The 21,545-nt window shown below is 39.9% G+C and overlaps 2 protein-coding genes across 2 annotated transcripts in view; one reads left to right on the forward strand and one right to left on the reverse strand.

Annotated features, from left to right (window-relative positions):
- Positions 1–7,775, forward strand: part of DLD (dihydrolipoamide dehydrogenase) — a 29,330-nt gene extending 21,555 nt beyond the window's left edge. The window contains exons 10-14 of the mRNA XM_032803997.2: positions 1,649–1,819; positions 2,424–2,613; positions 4,103–4,240; positions 5,058–5,147; positions 5,289–7,775. Of these exons, the coding sequence (XP_032659888.1) occupies positions 1,649–1,819; positions 2,424–2,613; positions 4,103–4,240; positions 5,058–5,147; positions 5,289–5,354 (655 nt within the window). The 3' untranslated portion in view covers positions 5,355–7,775. The remainder of the gene's footprint in view (positions 1–1,648; positions 1,820–2,423; positions 2,614–4,102; positions 4,241–5,057; positions 5,148–5,288) is intronic.
- A 1,758-nt stretch (positions 7,776–9,533) lies between these two features.
- LAMB1 (laminin subunit beta 1) overlaps positions 9,534–21,545 on the reverse strand; it is a 76,428-nt gene continuing 64,416 nt past the window's right edge. The window contains exons 27-33 of the mRNA XM_032803996.2: positions 17,627–17,830; positions 17,059–17,203; positions 15,388–15,595; positions 15,058–15,199; positions 13,210–13,386; positions 10,879–11,038; positions 9,534–9,851 (exon numbers count right to left, since the gene is read on the reverse strand). Of these exons, the coding sequence (XP_032659887.1) occupies positions 9,715–9,851; positions 10,879–11,038; positions 13,210–13,386; positions 15,058–15,199; positions 15,388–15,595; positions 17,059–17,203; positions 17,627–17,830 (1,173 nt within the window). The 3' untranslated portion in view covers positions 9,534–9,714. The remainder of the gene's footprint in view (positions 9,852–10,878; positions 11,039–13,209; positions 13,387–15,057; positions 15,200–15,387; positions 15,596–17,058; positions 17,204–17,626; positions 17,831–21,545) is intronic.

Raw genomic sequence — 21,545 nt, forward strand, 5'->3', positions numbered from 1 at the left:
CAAACATCAACTAAATTCAAAGCTAAGGCTGGTTTAAACTGTACTCCTAACTTATTCAGTTGTTACAGTGGACACAGGGATATAAAATATTTTTTTCTAACTCCACTATTTGTCTTGATACCAGATGGGGTGAATGGAGGATGCAATTTCAGTCCCTACTGAATACCTTACAGTTTGGAAGTTTAAATTAGGCCCTTATTTCCCTGATCCTACAGTACCTTTGTGGGCAAGATTCCCATTGACTTCAGTCTAAAGAATTGCCAGGATAAAGACATTGGTGTCTTAGTGAAGTTAATAGCAAAAACAAAATCAAAACCTCACCTTTATTGGAAAATGTTCCCTCTGATACAGCATCAAAATAAGTATTTTTATTCTTCAGCGGATGCATCTCCGTGAATCCATTAATTCTTAACTCTTTGGTAACTGGTGTTGAGGTAAGGGTCATCTTGTCCATTATAAATTTTCTGGAGGCAAGGAGAGCAATCCAGAATAGAAGGTAGTAAACTCTCCAGTAATGCATTTTCATAACTAAACTGAAACCCACAGAATGGATTTCTAATAGAAATGCTGATATGAAAACATACAGAACAGATACTTCATGAAAAAAAACACACTTTGATGCTTTACCTGTATTTTCAGATTTTCTCCCTGTATGGTGTTAGCAACCAAGGAAACTTATTGAAATATGAATTTTAATGTCTTCATAACTTATTTGCTTCCGTCCCATCTAGAAGTCAAAATTTTTTCTCACAATATAACTCTTACTACATAATTTTCCACTGCAACCACTAGTGATTTTGAAATGACTATGAATTCAGGTGTGGGAAGGAACATAAGGAGTAAAGTCTTTTTTCTTTTTTAAATAGAAAAGTAGTATTGGTTTATTAATGAACAGGAAAAACGAACAGTTACATTGACTGTACACAGAAATTACACTTTGTACACTTATCCATAACAAACAGAGAAATAAAACAGCATACCCTGGTCCTTAGCTCAGAGAGGAAGAACTGACCACATGAAAGGAAATGACTTGCTGAGCATGGATAACCACAGAAACAATCAGATATTGGGGTGATGGGAGCAGCTTACGGACCTAAATAAAATAGTATAACTCAGTAATAATATAGTAGCAATGCTTTATTGATTTCTGATATAGATGAACTCTGAAAAAATCTTTAGATCCCTGCCATCTGCAACTGTGGGCTATCTAAACAAAATCATCTCTCAAGAGAGTGATTTCAAGCATTTCCACAATGCTCTCTAACTTCAGAGGTACAATGCTGTGGCTATTGTTTCAGTATTTGTAGTATAAAAACAGAGAATGTAGGATAAAATATTACTCAAGTAATTGTGTAAATTTATGAAACTCATAGTTTGCTTTAGTTTAGTATATCACTTAATTGTAACGAGATTGTAGTATGAGGTGAACTTAAACCGCAAGTCCCATTTTGATATTCTTAAGCATACTATAGTTTGAAATAGTTTCTTGCATTTTATTGAGACCTTTCAATGCCCATTCCTCTTCACTGCTATCTCTAGATCAATTAGTCAAAGAAGTTACCAGGTCTCAATTATATTTAAGATCTTCATGTTTTCTTGTAAGTGGTATCTTGTTGACAATTACTTTTTTTTTCCTCCTATCCTTCAGTATTGAAGCAGTTGCTGATGGAAAGACAGAAGTAATCACCTGTGATGTACTACTCGTTTGCATTGGTCGACGTCCTTTTACTCAGAACCTAGGGCTGGAAGATATTGGAATTGAACTTGATAACAAGGGTAGAATCCCAATCAATACGCGATTCCAAACCAAAATTCCAAAGTAAGCAAGATGTTAAAAACAATTTTCATTAGCTTCCAAATAGTCACATTATACTTCACATATTCCTGGCAAAGATAGCAGGATTTTTATTTAGAATGAAAGATCTTTATTAAGAAAGAAAAAAGTTCATTACTCTACAAAAATACTCCTTTTTGTTTTTAATAGTAGCTGACGATAGTTTAACTTGTTTAAGGAAAGGAAAATTCAAATTTACACTTCCAAATAAATTGCTACTGCCTATGGCGTTTTAGAAGCACAAAGAAGGCAGAGCAATGTACAGGATGTGGCCTTTAGTTTTCTCTCGGGTTAAAACAGGTCACACATGAAAAGTAAGCATTTAATAAATTACAGTAAAGTTTATAAAGTTATTTGAAAAAATATAACTAGCGCTAATCTATAGAAAATAGCTTTTGAGATCAAATTGGAGGGCTAACCTAGCAAATTAAGTGCAGAAGCAGTACACATTGGGCAATTATTTTCATCTGTTTTTGTTAGACTTTCTGTTTACAAACAAGTTTAAACTACTATGTTTATGATATATCTAAAGTTCTCCACATGTACTTTTTAAACAGTCATGTTTTGCTCTTTTTCATTTGTCTCATAGCATCTATGCTATTGGTGATGTAGTTGCTGGGCCGATGCTGGCTCACAAAGCTGAGGATGAAGGCATTATCTGCGCTGAGGGGATAGCTGGAGGTGCAGTTCACATTGACTATAACTGTGTGCCGTCAGTGATTTACACACACCCTGAAGTTGCCTGGGTTGGCAAATCAGAGGAACAGTTGAAAGAGGAGGTACTGTCTGGTTTCTCTTTGGATCATATTACTTTAGGGTCTTGGATAAGTTAAAGTAAATGCATTTGTGGGTTGTGGCTGCTCTGAATCACGATAGATGTGTGTGCCAAGAAAAATATCATGTATTCACTCTGTCAGTGCTCTGATTTAATAAGGCTGGTATCTCAGCATCAAACAGGGTTGAGTCATTGTGAAAGTTCACCCATTAGCAATGTGTATCGAATAATTGTTGTTTGCTGGTGATATTCATCTCTCCCTGTTGCCAACGTTGTGTAAAGCACATGCAATTCATAATCCAGGGAAAAACTCTTCACAGTTTGTAACAGGCTTTTAGTCTGAAATGACCTCTTTTTGTGGCTTAGTTTTATCACGAGTGTTTGGGGAGCTATGTGCTATTATTGAGCAGTGCATTCAGCAGGCATGTAAAATGCAACTGCACGCTGTGGTTCAAAGCACACTATGCCTGGCATACTGAATCTGTACCTGCACAGTCATTGGATGTCTGAAAAGCATATATTAGGGGAAGAGTCTGCAAGTGCATACTGTAGTTAGTGTAGATGAGGTCTTAGTGCCATCAGAATGGGATCTGCTGCAGACCTTGTCTTGAAAAGTCACTACTCCTGCTGGAAGTGGGAGTACAGCTGGCCCTGTGAATAGGACACCAGGGATAGTAAATAGTGCCACACCAAAATATGTCCTCTTGCAGTCTCGCTGCTGCTCTCCAAGCACAGCGTCTCTGCCCCCAGGCAGGATTGGCTTTGTTCAGGTCTGTAAATGTGAAAAATGTCTTGTCTAGCTGGGAATGCCAGATTGTGGGGGTGAGTTGGTTGGTTTGTTTTTTGATAAACTGGCATCTGTATAACACTCCTTTGCAGTAAGAAAATACTTGATTTGAAATCATCACCTATTCTAATTATTTACATTCGAATTCGTGGTTTCTCTTTAATGATTTTTCCAAACAGGAAGCAACAATTTAAGAGCTCTAAACTGATCTCGTGAAAGGTAATTTAAATGGTGCTGAATGTCATTAGTTCATGTCCAAAGTAAGGTGGAGCAGTTACTCCTTTACAATTCATGCTAATGAATTACTATTCTTGAGTCATGTTTTATCTAATACTGGTAATAGATGTTAAACATTTGTGAGTGTTTTATGAATGGAGAGCAACGCAAATAGTACAATGTAATAATTGTCAGTCAGGTGGGAGCTAACCAAGGGTTTAGATTAGTCAAATAGGTCATCTAAGCTACAGTTTCAAGTGAAAAATGAAGTATACCTGAATTTATGAACGTATATGAATATAATTTATGCTGAGTATATTAGATGGTAAGCACCTTAGAGCAGGAACTGTCTTCTGTGTATTTGAACAGCGTCTGCACAATAAAACCTTCATCCACTCCTGCAATATACACATTCACTAGTCCTTTGTGCACCATTTGTTTCTGCAGTACACTGTGTGAATTGTCAGTGACCCATACCTATATTCTATAGGGGACAGAATACAAAGTTGGAAAGTTTCCTTTTGCTGCTAACAGCCGAGCTAAGACTAATGCTGACACAGATGGCTTGGTGAAGATACTGAGTCAGAAAACAACAGACAGGATGCTGGGTGCTCACATTCTAGGCGCAGTGAGTATTATAAAAAATGGGAACCTCTTCCCGGTTTCTCGGCTCCAATGGTGATAACTTATAAATTAAGAATTGTGTTTTTGTATATCTGAAAAATGTTAAATCTTGTACTTACCAGGTTTTGAGAGGCAGAAGTGTCCTTCCCAAAAAAACCAAAACAAACCACAAATCAGGCCAAGCTTTGAGTCTCTTGAAGTCACTGTATTTAGTATTTATTTTACATACTTTGTTAACTCTGAATTAGACCTCATCATTTTCTGGCCAAGAAAGGGTGGATGCCACTTTTTTTTGAGTTAATCAGGTCTTCTCCTTGAGTCTCCAGGAGGGGGCAGTACTGAACAATGTGAAGTGTTGATCCATGCCATGGAAACTGAGCTAGCATCTCAAACAATAACAACTAAGAGAAGCATGGGTCAGAATGACATTTCTTTTGCCTTCCTGGCAATTTGTATACAATTGGGGTATTGTTCACCACTGCCATCAATATCAAGAGCGAGTTTTTGGTTGTATGTATGCTTGCATTCTGTCATTTACTCTAGTGTGAATCATTATAGCAGTATAGAACAGTGCAACTGTTGTGTATTTTTATCCTTTCTCAACTATACTGTGTATGTATGGCAGGTATGGATAGAGTCATTGACTAAATTAACCAGATGCTAATACTTAGCACTGCTGAATCTGATTAGTTTTTTAGCAAAAGACAAAGCCTGCAGGCAAGCTGGCTGATTCATAGCCAGCTAGTAAGTTAGAAAAGCTTGTGCATAGTTTACATGTCTTTGCAATTGTACAGTTTGCACTAATTATACATGTGTTACAGGGTGCTGGGGAGATGGTTAATGAAGCTGCTCTTGCTATGGAATATGGAGCGTCATGTGAAGATGTAGCCAGAGTTTGCCATGCCCATCCAGTAAGTTGGCATTAAGTAATTTATCATTCTGTAATTTTTTTCTTCGTGTTTGCTGTATAGCATATATAATTACATAGGAGTTAAAAACTTGTCCCTTCATTCTGTTCTAATGACTTTTACCTTTGTTTTTGCTTCCTACAGACTGTCTCGGAAGCCTTCAGGGAAGCAAACCTAGCAGCATCTTTCGGCAAAGCTATCAACTTCTAAAATGCAAGCACAATCGTTTGTACATATATAGCACATTTCTTCTGAAAATGGACTGTTGGCTTTTGCAGAAGACTGGGTCTTTGAGTATTTCTAGAACTGAATTAAGTTAATTTCTTTTGTTTAAACATCAAATATTTAAACACATGGGGTTTGGAACAAGTGGAATTATCCAGTCGCTGTATATTAATACACTTAGAAACTTGTTTGTGCATCATGGGTATTTCAGAAACAAGCTTAAGAGATAACAATTAAAAAAAAAAAACACATTTCATGGTTGCACACCATAATGAGGAACGCCGGCCACAGCTCATGGCTAATACCGTCCTGGTATCTGGTATATTCTTATTTGAAATACTGATATTCCAGTGGAATGCTGGCACTTCAAAATGCCACTGTCACCTGGGCGCAAAGATGTTGTGGCATTCTTTTATGTGAAATCTTTCACTATATATTAACTTTTTTTTTTCTTTCCTGAAATGCAGTAACCAAACCTATTGGTTACTTTGATCTAGTAGAGTTGGGATTATTTGGATGAGGCTGTTTACTGCAGGTGAATTGAAGTTTATCTGTATTTGTAGAAAGCTAGGCTGGCAGTGTTGGTACCCTTTATCTCCATGCATCATGTTTTCATATTGAAAACATGTCTATAAAATTCTACCTTAACTTGCAAAAAAAAAAAAAATCAAGCGTTTATGGAGAAATGAAAATTCAGTGGAGGAAAATTAACTGAATGTTATTGCCACATAATCATATCAGTCTTCTCATTTTTAAGGAATTTTCATCATTCAGAGATGGTTAAAATTATCCTGAAGTGCTTTAAAAACATAAGTTTGTGGAAGGCTAAGCAACATTAGATCTGAGTGCAATGGCACCCTGGACAAAAATGGGGTTAGGCACCTTTCTGCACTTTCCAAACATACTGGCTGCAGTGGTGCCATGTCAGTTCCACAGCAGATTCTAGGTTGCTTGTTTCCCTTCTTTTCTGTTTTGTCTGTTCTCACCTCTACTATTTAATATCTGTTTTCCTGCAGCAGGAATGTTTCATATTTTGGCTGGGGATTTTAAGTATTTGTAGGTGGCTTGACAGAGAGCTTGATATAGAAGGGTTAGTTTCCTTTATTAAGCTCTTGAGTTCGTCTCTGCAGCTAACTCCATGCACTCCTTATCGTGGTTCCCTCAGCTCGGCTGCACTGAGGATTTTCTGAAAGTCTCCTACCATTGCTCTAGTACAGGCTCTGCTTCACTGGTGCAAGTGCAGACTGGCTGTTGGTGTGTTTACCACCAGGTCATCAGAACTGGTCTAGAGCTGCACTACTGAACTCCAGAATTTCTGGAGAACCATGTAATGCCTGTGCCTGTCTGTCCCTGAAACTAGCCAAGTTCTTGTGTGCAAGTGATAGGTAACTGCTGGGTGTGAATGGATAAGACACTGTGGACTGCTGCAGTTTGCATGATTGTGTGAGGGAAACTGCCCAAGTGCAGCAACTTGTTTGTTTTCCTTGTGGGCTTCAATGCTTCATTTACTGGGCTCTTGTTTTGTCCTGATCCCCAAAGAATAAATTTGATAGGTCCTGGTGTCAGATGCAGTCATTGCTTCTAAACCCTAATGGGAGGGAACATGCTCAATTGATACTTTAAAAGAAAAAAAAAAATTGCACTAGATCTGGTCAACTTTGTGTTTGCATGATGAGACTTTTGGTAGTTGTATCCTCTGGCTACTGAACTCTGTATTGATCTGATCTCTATTTTGAATAATGGAAATATGATCAGCATTTGGCTACTCAGTATTTTTAGGAAACTAAACAATAGCAAAACTCTGAAATTAATATGCTTTTCTGTCTCTTCTGACCTGTCATCAGTATATGTGGATTGAGGCCAGCGCCCTCTTTTGAGCCCGTCTCAGTGTTCTGAGCTGTCTGAATACACCCATGAGTTGGTGAGAGAGCCAGAATAAACGTGGGTTTATGTGGGGGTGATAGCAAGGAGTCTCTGAGGGAAGCAAAGATGAAGTGTGTTTTGTGAAATGGGGGAGAGATCTGGGACACCTGGAATGGAAAAAAAAAGCCTTACATTTTAGTGGATCCAGGACATATTTACTTCTAATCCACCTCCTGCCTTTTGGATAAATTCATTGGAGTTGTCCCCTGGCATATTGTAAGCTTGCTTACAATATGTCCCTTCTGTGGAATGCCTGCTCTCTACTTGCTAGGGCTGGCCAAAACAATGGGAAACTTTTTCACAAAATCTTGTGAAATTTTTTAAGTGCTCTATGCCTGTTTGAACAGCAGGGTGAATTTTTTTCACATTTCATCTCTTTTGTCAAAGCAAAACTTCAGAAATTGACTAGCTCTACTACTTACTAATGTGTTTGGAGGCCTGGTTCTCCCTAACCTCTCTAAATAAATAAAATTCAAGCCCTCACATCTTGTTAATGTATCATTCTTGTCTTCTTAATTCTCATACAAAGGAATGTTTGTCAAGGGTAGAGAAGTAAAATAAGGATACTAAGAACCACATTTAAAAGGAGTAACTGACAGCAGGTCTGTATGCTCCAACAGTGTTCTAACAAATGCTTGATGTTGGCAAGAAATTAAACACAATGTGAGAACTTGACGTACTAAAAAAAAATCCTTGCTGATAAATTGGATACTTACAGCAATGTAAAGTGGGAATAGAGATTGGGGTAAAAATTTTAGCTCAACTTAGTTTTCCTGTCAAAAATATGTTTTTCAGTGCTATACAATGGAGATCTTGAGTCTCATTCTGATTTTCACCAACATTAGTCAAAGTATTAGTGAGTGAAGCATAGTTATGTCTGGCCTACCAAAATATGCAGTGCATGTAGTTACACATTTTGGAAAGTCTTAGGAGCTGGCTGCTATATAGCCATGTACTTGAGAATTTTTCAAATATGTTTTAAACAAACTGAAGCCTAGGGAAAAATATGACTGGCAGTACGTTTTAATAGACTTCCTTAAACTCATATATATCCTGGGACACACATGACTACATACATGAGAGATTTCTTTGTAAGCTCAAAAGCTTCTCTCCCCACAAGAGAAGCTGGTCCAGTAAACAATATTCTGTCACTCACCTTGTCTTGCTAAACTCATGCTGCAGTCAAGGATACTGGTTAACATGGTTGAAGACCACACTGAGTGCTGCAGTTATTCTGCAAACATTTTCACATGACAAATGTATACAAAAAAAATCCTGCTTCAAATACTCAGCTGTGTCTTTCAATCTTTATATCTGTACAATGCAGGCTACCAGTGTTTGTTTGTGTGCATTAGTCTTTAGACATTGTGGGCTCTGCCCTCTATTGCAGAGAAAACCAAGATGTGATACAACTAGCCTCTGTACAAAGGCAAATGGACAAATTCATTTAAAAGATCATGAAGCCATTCACATGATTTAGTATCTCTCTTGAAGTTTTGGGCCCAGAAGCTCATCTTGTCCTGTGTTCTTTATGAATAAGAGGTTGAACACTGGTGCTAGAAATCCAAACTGCTCTCAGTACTACACCCACATGAGAAACATTGTTTGTGAACAAGGACATGAAACTTGTGTCAAAACTACCAGCTAATTTGTATTTAAGTGAACATCCTGTAGAAATTAAGTATTCAAATGGAAATGCTGACTAGTAAAACAACTCCCCAACCCCCCCAACACTAGTTCTTCACTCTAAAGGCTGGTCTACGCTACCCTGCTAAATCAATCGAAATTACACAACTTCAGCTACGTGAACAACATAACTGAAGTCGACTGACTTAGATCCACTACAAGGTGCTGTGTCAACAGCAAAGCATCTCCTCTCATCTTCCCTTACTCAGGGAGGTGGAGTACACAAATTGATGGGAGAGTGCTCTCCCATTGATTTAGCATGTCTTCACCAGACCCTCTAAATTGACACTCACTGCATCAATTGCAGCAGTGCAAATCTACTGGTAAGTGTAGACATGCCCAAAATGTGTTGTCACCCTTCTGTATTTCACAGAAAATGGAACTGCCTTAGTCAAAATTAACTTGTTAAAAGCCCACCTTTTGGAGCTAAGATTTTATTAGAATAGTACTCTATTTGGGTTAAACAAGATTTGCATAAGCTGAAGAAATAACCGATTTACTATTCCAGCTGGTAACAGTAACAATGCAGTTAATGAATCATACTAGATACATACAGTGGTACAAAAGTACTGTTTTTATTTTCAACATAAAAAAATTCTTTGGTTTTGTAACTTTAAAAAGTGAGAAACCTGTCAAGGTTACCAGGTCTTAGCGTGATGTTAATGAGAACTAGTTTAATCAAACTCAATACTTCTAAGCCCATCCGGGATACACTGGGTCCAGACTGTTCTCCAAGTTACAAGCAGGTGCTGTATACTGCAACTTTCTGGCTGATTGCCTGTAAGAGGGAGCGCACTGTTTCTTCTAGCTCCACCAACTGTTTGGCCTTGTCTTCCAAGACTTTCTGATTGTTCTCATATGTGCTTTCCAAATCTACAGGGAAAAGGGAGAAAAACTATCAGCTGTTTTTTGGGCAGTAAAATCATATCCCTAGTTAAAGTATTAATTCAGATCTTTGAGCTAGAAAGCCTGAGATCAGATTATACAAATCTGGGCGTGACAACTTGTCTCAATACTGTGGAAACAATAGGAGGTACTTACCTATAAGTGAAAACGTACAACTGTGTCCTTTAATTCATGTTGTAAAAATGGCTTAGGGATTCTACACAGACTTGAAAGGACGTTAGTGTGTGTGTTGGCTCAGTTATGGTCAGGCTATGCAGTGAATCGTTGCAAATAAGGGATTGATGTAAGGAAGAATGGCTGGGGGTGAATACAGCTTCCCCATGTCTGGTAAAAGCAGACAAAACTCCCATTCCACCCTGCTTGGTAAGGTGAAAGTTCCCTCTCCTGTTTCAATGTACAGTGCTAAATGTGGAATTCTTAGAACTGTTCTGTTGGAGTTAACTTCAATTTTCAAAAGGCAACTCTGCCAGTATCATCTTGGGTTATGATCATGACAGGTCTTACTAGAATAACAGTGCTTGGATGGGAGATATCCAAGACTAAGGTGTGAGAGGAAGTCACTACTTTTAGTCTTTCAAGGTGCCATGGAACTTGACATATATTAGCCTACTCAGATTAGTTAGGATAAATTATGTTCTTAATCCTCCCAGCTGAAGTTTTAATTGGATACGATTTTCATTTTCTTTCCTAAAGAATTGTACAATGTTATGTGCTGTTGATCCGTGACTGCATTTCTCCCAAGAAGTGGTTGCACCACACTGGTGGGTGAATTGATCTCTGTAAGCGTGTAAAAGGATGTTTGGATCATTAGAAAAAAGTGTTCCATATACTGTGTACATAAGTGTGTGAACCTCCAGCAATTAATGTAATTGGTTACAAGTTCATTTTATTTCCTAATGTTGAGCAGCTGGAGAAAGCACAGTTCATTCTGCAACATGAAACGTTACTTCAAAATCTGAAAGGAAAAAAAACCTTCTCATGCAGGCAGTCTTACCCTTGAACAGCTGGAGTTTGCTGTTTGCTTGAGCTAACAAGGATTTAGCTTCATTCTGCAGCATTCCAGCTTTCTTCCTGGCATCAGCAGACTCTTCTGTTTTTTTGGCAATTAGGTTTTCAACTGTTTTATATTTGGCATGCAGTTCACTGTCCAGCACCTGCAGTTCCAGATTCACAACACAAGGTGGGGTTAGTGCTCAGAATACTGCAAAGCAAATGCCTGTTTCACCACTTGAACAGATGGTCTGAAACTTCTGCTGCTTCCCTGGAACTGAGACATTACTAGTGAGGATATAGGAATGAATGATTTGACAGCACAGAGTGTGTTCTAGTATCATTGCAGCTCTTGGCTCAGTTGTCCCAACATTCAGCTTTTGCTTTAGTTACACTCCCCCCCCCCCCCGCTCCAATATTAGCACTCTCATTCATGTTTAATGCCTGCTCACAGACGCTTCTGGTGTTCACCCACCCCACCCTTTCTAGTTATGTGGCTGGTCTGTTTCAATATCTAAACTTTCATACACTGTACAGGATTCAGCCACAGAATCTGTGACTGGTGAGAGCAAATCCTGCATAGCTTTCCAATTTAAGGGTGACTAACAGGCATTGCTTCTGGAAGTGCAGATTCAGTACAGATGTGACCATGGCATTGCTCCTATTGTTGACTATTGTCAAATAGATGGAGTTGAAAATAGGGCACCTTGTTACTTAAAGTACTACACCTCTACTCCAATATAACACTGTCCTCAGGAGCCAAAAAAATCTTACCACGTTATCAGTGAAACTGCATTATATTGAGCTTGCTTTGATCTGCCGGAGTGCGCAGCCCTGCCTTACCATGTTATAGCTGATTTTGTGTTATATTAGGGTAGAGGTGTGTATAATCTTCAACTATCATGAACAGCTCTGGAATTGGTGGTTATCTCACCTAGAGTGACTCATGAAGTCACAAGCACGTCCCAGATGTTACAGAAAACACAAAGTTAGTGTCTCAGCTGCACGTCACTTTTTTTGCAGAGCAGAAATCTCCTGCAAGTCTCCAAATATCCCTGGCAGGGAGGAGATCCTATCAGGTGTAGAGCTGGCAAAGTCAGCTCCTACAGCTCCCTCCCTCCTTCCCTCGCTGCAATCCCTGGCCAGAACAAGTGTTGGGACAGGTAGTAAGTAGATGCACCAGATAATCTGGTCTGTAGATTAGAATCCTGAAAACTCACCAGCAGTATGAGCAGCATGAAATGTGCCATCTGCAGCATGGGTAGGATCTGGGGAAATTGTCACTACTATAGCAAGGTGCCTGACATCATCTGTTACCACTCTTTTCTATCTTTCCTCCTCCCATGCTAGATAATCAGACTCTTGTACTGGTTATTAAGCAGCATTTTAGAGGCCCCTTGTTTAAAACTAAGTGGTGCTTAAAGGTTAATTCCAATATCTTCACTCTCTTGGGAAAGGGAAGGCTCCTCTGAGACAGATGACTGTATTGTGGACAATAGATTGGAATAGTGAGGCTTGTTTTGACACAGAACTTTTGTTTTCAATTGTTTGAAGGCTGAAGTAAATCAGAATCCTTCTGAAAAGGTATTGACTTTGGGAGAGACTCCATACAGACATGGCTTAGAAAGACACTGCTATGCTTGCAGAATATTTGACACTTTAGAAAACTGCTTACCAAACACTAACTAGAGGAGCAGGCTGGCAGGTGTTACACTGAGAGATGGAATCTTTTCTCCAGTGACTGAAGCAATGGGGGAATTCCCTTCAAAGTTACAAGTACCTTTTTTGACAGCTGAATAATGTATTGTACACACAGTGACACCTCATTCATAGATCAAGGCACTTCACAGAAGGTAAGAAAACTATTTAAATCCAGTTCAGAGATGGTGAAACTGAGGCACAGGGAAGCGTTGCCCAAGGTAAGTCAGTGACAGTTGAGAGTAGAACTGAGATTTACCTATTTGTAGCCCTACACTTAAATACATCAGAATACGGAGATCGCTCACCTCTCCACAACTGACAACTTTCTGCTAGTCTAGGAACTGGAAGTTGGCAGGCTTTTTCTGCCATGTAGGTTGGTGCCAAACCAAGTACAAATTAATGTATTGGCAAATGGACCCAGCATTACCTTACTAATAAATGAATTGGAAGCAACAGATCTGACCTAGTTCACTGAACAATGCCAGTAATATTCCTGGGCAGCTAACTCGCTGATGCCTAAGCATGACAAGATTATGGCTAAAGCTGGCAGTAGCACTGAAATACTTTTGTACCGAATATAGCTCCCAGGGATTGTGTTTTTTTGAGGAAGTCAACTGGCAGGTAGGCATCTCACCTCTTTAACTTCTTCGGCATTTTGTTTCACAGTAGCAATGGTTTCTTCAATCTTTTCCACATTCTCTGAATTTGTAGCAGCCTTTTGTTTAAGATCTTCCACACTCTTCTCTAGCTCAGTAAGACGTAGGGTAGCGTTGTTTAAGGTTTCTTCCGATGCTGCATTTTCAGATTCAATCTAACCAGGAATGAAAGAACAGTTTAAATAATCCCCCAATAAATGTTATGTATTGATATTTGAAATCAGCTTTTTGGAAAAAAGTCTTGACCAATTATTTAAAACGTCAAGTATCAGAGGGGTAGCCGTGTTAGTCTGGATCTGTAAAAGCAGCGAAGAGTCCTGTGGCACCTTAGACTAACAAACGTACTGGAGCATGAGCTTTCGTGGGTGAATAGGATATTGAAGTGGGTATTCACCCACGAAAGCTCATGCTCCAATACGTCTAAGGTGCCACAGGACTCTCTGCTATTTAAAATGTCTGTTTCCAAAGTCTATCCTCAAAACTGGCATTGTGCAACTCCGAAACATCAGCCAAAATACTATGAAATGACATATGAGGGTTATAAAAGAATATGAATTACAATGTACAATTCAAGTGAAGTAAGAGGGGAATCAATTTTGAAAGTGAACTAGGTTGTATGTCATTAAAAGCGTACCTTATGAAATGGAGAGAAATAACCCTTCATTCCTTGTACAACCCAAGCTGGCTGAAATCACTGACTTTTGAGTGTCTAAGAATGCAAGACTGGAGCTATAATGTGTTTGTAATTGGTAAGGATAGAGTTCCACTAACTTCTGAGAGCATTCCTGAGGCACATCTGCTACTCCAAAGTGGGGGAGGAGATGCATCTCAGTGTAAGACATCGCCAAGACATCTAATCTTTGGCTTCAATTAATTGTAAACTCACATGAAATACATGGGATTTCAACAAGCATTTACACATGTCAAGAATCACTCAGCTTCCAGGGCAAAAAAATTCCAGATTTGAAAATGTGAAAGGCATTAGTCAAACCAACAGCTCAGCTAGATCCATTATTGTTCATTAAATGGAAAGAAAGCACTGCTGTGATATTTATCCTTTCAGCAATGGATAAAGAAGGGCTGGGTGGCTTAGGAACCTAATAAGCTGAATATTGACACTATCAGATTTTAGTGCTTTACAGTCTTGTCAATGGGGCGATCTATGAAGTGGTTCTTCATGAACTGGACTTGATGAAATGAGAATGGTCAAAGTCTTAGACTTGAGTGAACTAAGTTCTAATTCTAATGGAAGATATTTCATTCTTATAAAAGCCCACTATGACTGTGGAAGGTACTTGGGTGGGCTTATTCTATGACTGGGAAGGGCCCATCTCTCATTATTTGTAAAGCATTGAGCAAGCACACTTGGACACTATTACTAATAATGGATTAGTCCTTTACCTAAATATTCATGCATATAGAGCTCTGCAGTGACATCATTTGACAAAACAATTAATGCTTCAATAAAGCATTAATGCCCATGTGTTTTCACACTGTACTGGCCAAGTCTTTTACATGGGTGGGAGAGTTGGCAGCATGGCTCAGCTACCAGATGATAGACCACCTGCCTTGTAGGATTTCCTAGGGATCGGAGGACATCCCATGGTTTGGAAGGCACATCCCAGTTCATTCTTGGCACCATTTCTGCACCCGCTGCAGTCAGTAGCAAAGCACTGATTGACTAGTGGGGTGGAAAGCGCTCCTTGTTTTTCTCCTAATTCAGAGAAGTTTGCTGTTTGAAGAGCTCCTCTTTCCTTAGCTAAAGCAGTTACCTAGCAACAAACTAGGTACGCAGTGAATATTTTTTATATATAGTTAGGACTTACTGAGGTAATTAGGTCCTGCGTTCCTCTAATATCTTCTTCAGCTTGTTTGATGGCCTTTTCGGCTGCATTTTGGGCCTTTTCAGCTTCTTCCAGTGCTTCTTTCACAATAGCTGCAGTGACTTTAACATCTTTTGCACTTTTGCTGTAGAGCAGAAGTAACAATGTAATATGTGACATTAGAAATGTTTCATTTTGGTATGAATAAGAATTTACACCAGGATGAATTTAGCTTACTATGTTTTTAAAAAATATTTGAATGAAATAAATAGAGTGATTTAAAGTCAATGATTTAAAAAGACAGCTGATACAAAACCATGTATAGTACGTTACCTTGCTTTATTTGCTTCCTCTAACAGCATTTCAGCTCTGGCAATGTCTCCGGCACTCTGTTGTAAGATAATCTCTACATCAGAAAGGCTTTCCACACGCTCACGGATATCCTCTGTCAGGGTCTGTAGCTGCTGGGGGCCACTTGGCATCTCCATCTTCAACACTTCATTAGCAACTGCCTCAATGCTATCCAAATCGGCGCTATCCTCTAAGGTGGCACAAATACAACAGGATAAGCAGACAGTTGAGAGGATTAGCAAGCCATCCATGCCAATGTCAAATTACACTACTGAAATTCTTGTCAGTGCGGTTCCTTAAAAAGCAAGAAACTGACAAACAGCAATGGCAAATGAAACACACCACCATCACCACCACGATTTGCAGAAAATATGTAGAAAGGTGGTGGTATACTCAGGGTAAAATTCACTTCTCTGCAGAATACCATGACAGAGCATAGAGCCATGCTTAAGTCCCATTTCAGCTTCTTGAGGGGTACTTTTCACCCATTGGCCTCCAGTGGCTTGAGCACAGCTTGGTAATCGGTAGAACTGTGTAATTCCTAACACTGATTTACTGCATGACTTTGGGCAATCTCAGACCGTGTCTGCCCCCCATTTCTTCACCTATAAAATATAATTTGACAGCCTCGTGGAAGCTGTAAGGATCAATTAGATAATGGACCCATGTTCCACTGAAATCCACGGGAGTTCAATGGGAATGAATTTGCTCCAACGTTTGTAATGCTGTGTAGAGTACAAGATATTATGAACTGAAATGGAATAAGAGTCATTCCTTTGGTGCACATTCATACATTTCTAAAGTGAAAGAGGGCCATGCACAGATACATGTAACAGCAGCATTTTATGGCTGCCAGGGATTGGGGTTTAAGCAAAAGTTGCCTCTATTGCTCAGATGGTCCTATGGTGCTCTTACCTGTATCTAAACATTCCTTCCTGTGTTTGCACAGGACTGAACACCTCTTAACATGTAGAAAACATTGATGTTTGTAGGCCAGCAGTTGCACATAACAGACCTCCCCAATGGAGACTGTCCTCCATCTTCCAAAAGATCTCGCACTTCTCCACAGGTTAGCACAGCTAATGATTGAAATTTCAATGCTGATTGATGAGGAGAGTTAGCTACACAGTTCCCTTGAAATTAATGGGAGTAGCATGACAATCTCCTAGTAAGTTTTAAACTACTACACTACACCACCAATCAGCTCTATTGCAGAGGAAAACGCAAAGTTCCAATCATGATGAAACTGAAAGGCCTCTCTCTTCCTCACTGGGATGCATTTTTTTCATAGCATTGTGCAAAGTATCAACTGCCAATCTGTATTGGTAACCTCACCTTTCACCTATAAAGCTGAAAATGGATCCTACTGCTTATAAAAATCTTAAATGAAATGCATAATCAAGACAAGAATCACAGAAACTATAGTATTCAGAAATGATTTTAAAGACTAGGCTAGGCAGCTACCTAGACAAATGCACGAGAAAAGCTATCTGCAGCATGTGCAGAGTTGGAAGAGTCTACTATTTTGCATCTGTAAATGTTACAGATGTACAACATCCTAACTTTATTAAGGCCTCTAAAAATAAGCTAGCAGAATCTCTCATAACAAAGATAAAAATCACTAATGTCAACTAAGTTAAAGATCACCCTTACGCATCAGAAATTCCCTGATCTGCTTAATAAGGTTTCTCAGGTCTTCATTGCTTCTGTCCACTTGCTCTTTTGTGGCATTGGTTTTGAGCAGAACTTCTTGTGCATTTTGTTTTGCTTCATCTGCTCTCTGTTTTGCCTCGGAGACCTATGGGAGGTAAATAAGATGGCCTGGTAAAACACTTCCTTGCACATTAAGGTTCATTTTGCAAACCAAAATGCAATTCTGAACAGACAATTGATCTTTGGAGTCCAAAGCAGTGTGGGAAACTTGTTCTCATAAAAAACTCACAGAATGCTTTTAAAACACGCCAGAATCCACAACACCAATGCTACTTTAAACAACACAGACAAATGTTTATGGATTACACATGGAATTTCAGTTTAAACAAGTTCACTTTATAAGGCTCTTTAAAAAAAAAAAATGCTGGTGAAGTTATGCAACTGGAAAGAAACATTTTAAAATGAATGTCTGGAGGAAAAAATGTTCTGTAGTTTTGTATCATATCCCTGTTGGGGAAACTTCTTTCATTTTAAATTAATGTTTAGTGAGCTACTTGGAAAGAGTTACCATTTTAGAGAGTTCTTCAACTTCCGCCAATGCACTGAGTATGTCTCTGTCAAAATCCATGGCTTTCTGCCACGCACTGTGAGCCACAGTAACCAACCCCTTGCAGCCTGGTCCTCCGCATTTCTTTTCGCCTTCATCTGTTCGGCAGTTCAGACCACCACACTCGGAGTCAGCACAGGAAGCCCCTGAGGGAGTTCCACATGTCTGCAACAGACCAACAAGAAATAGTCACACTTAATTGCCCTTGCTTTGGGGGATGGATGGGGGGGAAGGAAAGTGGGCCAGGAGGTTTCTGATGATGCTGGAAACATATACTGGCACCCGCACCCTGGCAGTGAAATCTCAGGAGAACGCTTGAGAAATAAATGGTCGCTGTAGCTGCTGTATTGCAGCATCAAAAACTAGGGCATTCCCTACTTCACACCTGTATCATTGTGAGATTTGTTCCAGTGCAGAGTGATGAGGGAAGGAAAGCTCCTATGTATAAATACACAGCCCTCCAGGCACAAGCAGTTTGGGTAATAATGGCAGTACCAAGACAGTCATCCACCCTGCACTGGCTTACTAAATGATATGGAATTGGTACAGATTTGGTTCTTTCAATAGAAAATTACCCTCCGACTTCTGTTAAAAATGGAGAGGGAAGAGGAGGGCCCTTCCCTCCTGAAGGCAAACCTATGGCTTGAGCTGGTTGAAACTCAAACTTAGTCTTGGGGAAATTGTGACATTTCAAAATTTGGAAGAAATCCAAAAATATTTTGAAATTCCTCAAAAATGAAATTTTCCAAAAGATACCATTTGAGGTCTAAGTAAAATGTTTTGTTTAAATTAAAATGTTTCATCCTGAGTTTGACTCTGAGAGTTTTATGTAAAAGTTCAAAAAGTTGTTTTGGAACAAAAACATCAAAGTGTTCAAATGTGACTTTATCAAAATGCTTTTTTTTTTCAAAATGAAATTGACAAAAATCAACATGTTCCCCTGCAAAGGTTTAATTTTGAAGAAACAGCATTTTGTAATGTAAATACATTTGATCAGAAAATGTTTAGTCAGCTCTATCCATGAACTACCCCCGGAGTCTGGATAATAAATGGAATCATTAAAAAAAAAATCTTTAGGAAGATGGAAGATTGGGCAAAGTTTTCCTTTTTTGGCAGGGTATGGAAGGAAGCATGACAGTCACAAAAATAAACGTTTTTCAGGCAATATCCCCCCAGTAAAGGTACACAAAACTGCATCAGGTTAATTTTAAATTTTCTCTTTCTCTAACAAACAGCCTTAGCCTTTTCCTTTCCCTGATGCTTGGCATGCAATCCACTATTCTCAAGAATAGTGTCTCTCAACTTTTCCAGACTCTTGTACCCCTTTTAGGAGTCTGATTAGTCTTGCATACCCCAAATTTCACCTCAACTTAAAAACTACTTACAAAATCTGACATAAAAATACACAGCACACTATTACTGAAAAAGTGTTTATTTTCTCAGTTTTACCATATAATTATAAAAATAAATCTAATAGAATATAAATATCGTACTTACATTTCAGTATATAGTATACACAGCAGGATCAACATGTCGTATGAAACCTTAGTTTGTATGGACTTTGCTAGCTTTTAATGTAGCCTGTTATAAAACTAGGCAAATATTTAGATAAGTTGATGTACTCCTGGCAGACCTCTGCATACCCCTAGGGGTACATGTTCCTCTGATTGAGAACCACTGCTCTAGAAAGCAGAATGTCCTGCAGGGGACTGCACTTCCTTAAGGCTCCCAGCAACTAATGATACTGCCTAGAACCTTGATAAACTTTATTTAAACAAGAGGGACAGGAATGTGGGGGAAGGATTCCAACTAAAAGCGCCCCCTCAAGAAAAAGGAGCAGTGTCATGTCAGATAACAGTTGCTAAAAGGAGGCATGGCGGAGAAAATAGGAGGGACAATGCAATCTTTAGAGCAGGCGTCCCCAGCGCAGTGCCTGTAGGTGCCCTGGTGCCCACCGGGGTGTCTAAGTGTGCCCGCATACTGGCCAGCAGACGAGCATCCACTGAAATGCTGCCGACAAGCTGTGTCATCCAGAGGCGTCGCCACCGAAATGCAGCTGATTTTTGGCGGTATTTTGGGAGCGACACTTCTGGATGACGCTACTTTTTGGCAGCATTTCGGTGGCGACACCTATTGACATTGCTGCTTGTTGGCGGAATTTTGGCGGATGCTCATCTGCCGCCACGGTCCTCTGTGGCTTATCGTCTGGTGCCTGCCAGACGAAAACGTTTGGGGACCACTGCTTTAGAGAAATCATCCTATAACTTACTGATACCTCTAACCACTTAAGTTAATAAATAGGCCCTCTCCATCATATTTGCAGGCTGAATTGTTTTCCAACTGCAGCTGATTTACTTCAAAGGAAAGTTGCAGAAGGAACTCTATGAATCTCCCAGGAAAAAGCCACCCTACCTCAGATTTACTTCAGCTTTACCGCTGTGCAGAGAATGCTACTCAGAGTGTCCTTTTGACTCAAGAGCTCAGAAAAAGGTCTGCTTTGTCTTAGACAGATCAGAGAAGTCCAAGGCAAGCACACAACACGCATAAAGTGGCCACTGGCACATCTGCCATCCCCACCTCTACTGGCGTTGTCCTACATCCATAGCCGCCTCCTCTCATTTTTACTGGACAAACCCACGTTTGGTGCCATATCCTACTGGACAGGGACAGTGCTGCACAAAACATGGACTGTTGGGCTTTAGGCTAGATGAATAGCCTCCTTGAGCATGGATCTAACTAAATACAGTAACTCCTCACTTAACGTAGCTGTGTTCCTGAAAAATGCGACTTTAAGCGAAACAACGTTAAGCGAATCCAATTTCCCTGTAAAAATTAGTTTAAATATGGGGGGTTAGGTTCCAGGGAATTTTTGTTTTTTGCCAGACAAAAGGCATTATATAAGTTTTAAACAATTTTAAACAAGCAATTTAATACAGGTGTAACTTTTAAACCATTTTAAAGAAACAATTTAATACTACAACCATCATTGCTGAGTATGAAGCAATGGGAGGTGCCCCCACTTTACCCCACACAGGCACAGCTCACTGGCACTGCAGACAATGAGGCAGGCAAGGAGGCTGAAGGTGCCATAGGGTAGGAGAAGCATGTTGCACCTACTGTGCAAGCACCAGGTGCGGGGGGCTCAACCCTCGGCTCTCCCACTCCACCCCTTCCCTCAAGCCCCCCACCTTCTTCCCCTTTACTCTGCATGCCGTGTCCTCGCTCCTCTCCCCTCCCTCCTGCTTCCTGAACTCCGCAAACCAGTTGATTGCCGTGGGGGCAGGAGGCAGGGAGAGCAGGGGGAAGGTGTTAATCTGCGGGGTCCGCCAGGGGTGGGAGGCGCTGCTGGGGTGTATGGGAGCTGATGGGGGACTGCCAGCTGTGAACAAAGCAGGCAGCTAAATGACGGTATAGAGGATCATTGCACAACTTTAAACGAGCATGTTCTCTACTGGAATAGGGACGCAAGATCTAAACAACGTTAAGTGAAAGGACTTTAAGTGGGGAGTTACTGTACTACACAACCGTAGGACAATATTACAAAAAAAAAGAGGGAGAGAAAACAGATGCACCCAGTGAAAATTCCTGTAAATCCAAACCATTACATCAGCCAGAGTGAGGCTCAGGGAAGAAACTTGTTGAAGAAGTAAAAGCAGCAGAGAATCCTGTGGCACCTTATAGACTAACAGACGTTTTGGAGCGTGAGCTTTCGTGGGTGAATACCCACTTCTTCAGACGCAGGTAGTGGAAATTTCCAGGGGCAGGTATATATATGCTAGCAAGCAAGCTAGAGATAACGAGGTTAGTTCAATCAGGGAGGGTGAGGCCCTGTTCTAGCAGTAGAGGTGTGAAAACCAAGGGAGGAGAAACTGGTTCTGTA

The sequence above is a fragment of the Chelonoidis abingdonii genome, chromosome 1, assembly GCF_003597395.2.
Source record: "Chelonoidis abingdonii isolate Lonesome George chromosome 1, CheloAbing_2.0, whole genome shotgun sequence".
Lineage (NCBI taxonomy): Eukaryota > Metazoa > Chordata > Testudines > Testudinidae > Chelonoidis > Chelonoidis abingdonii.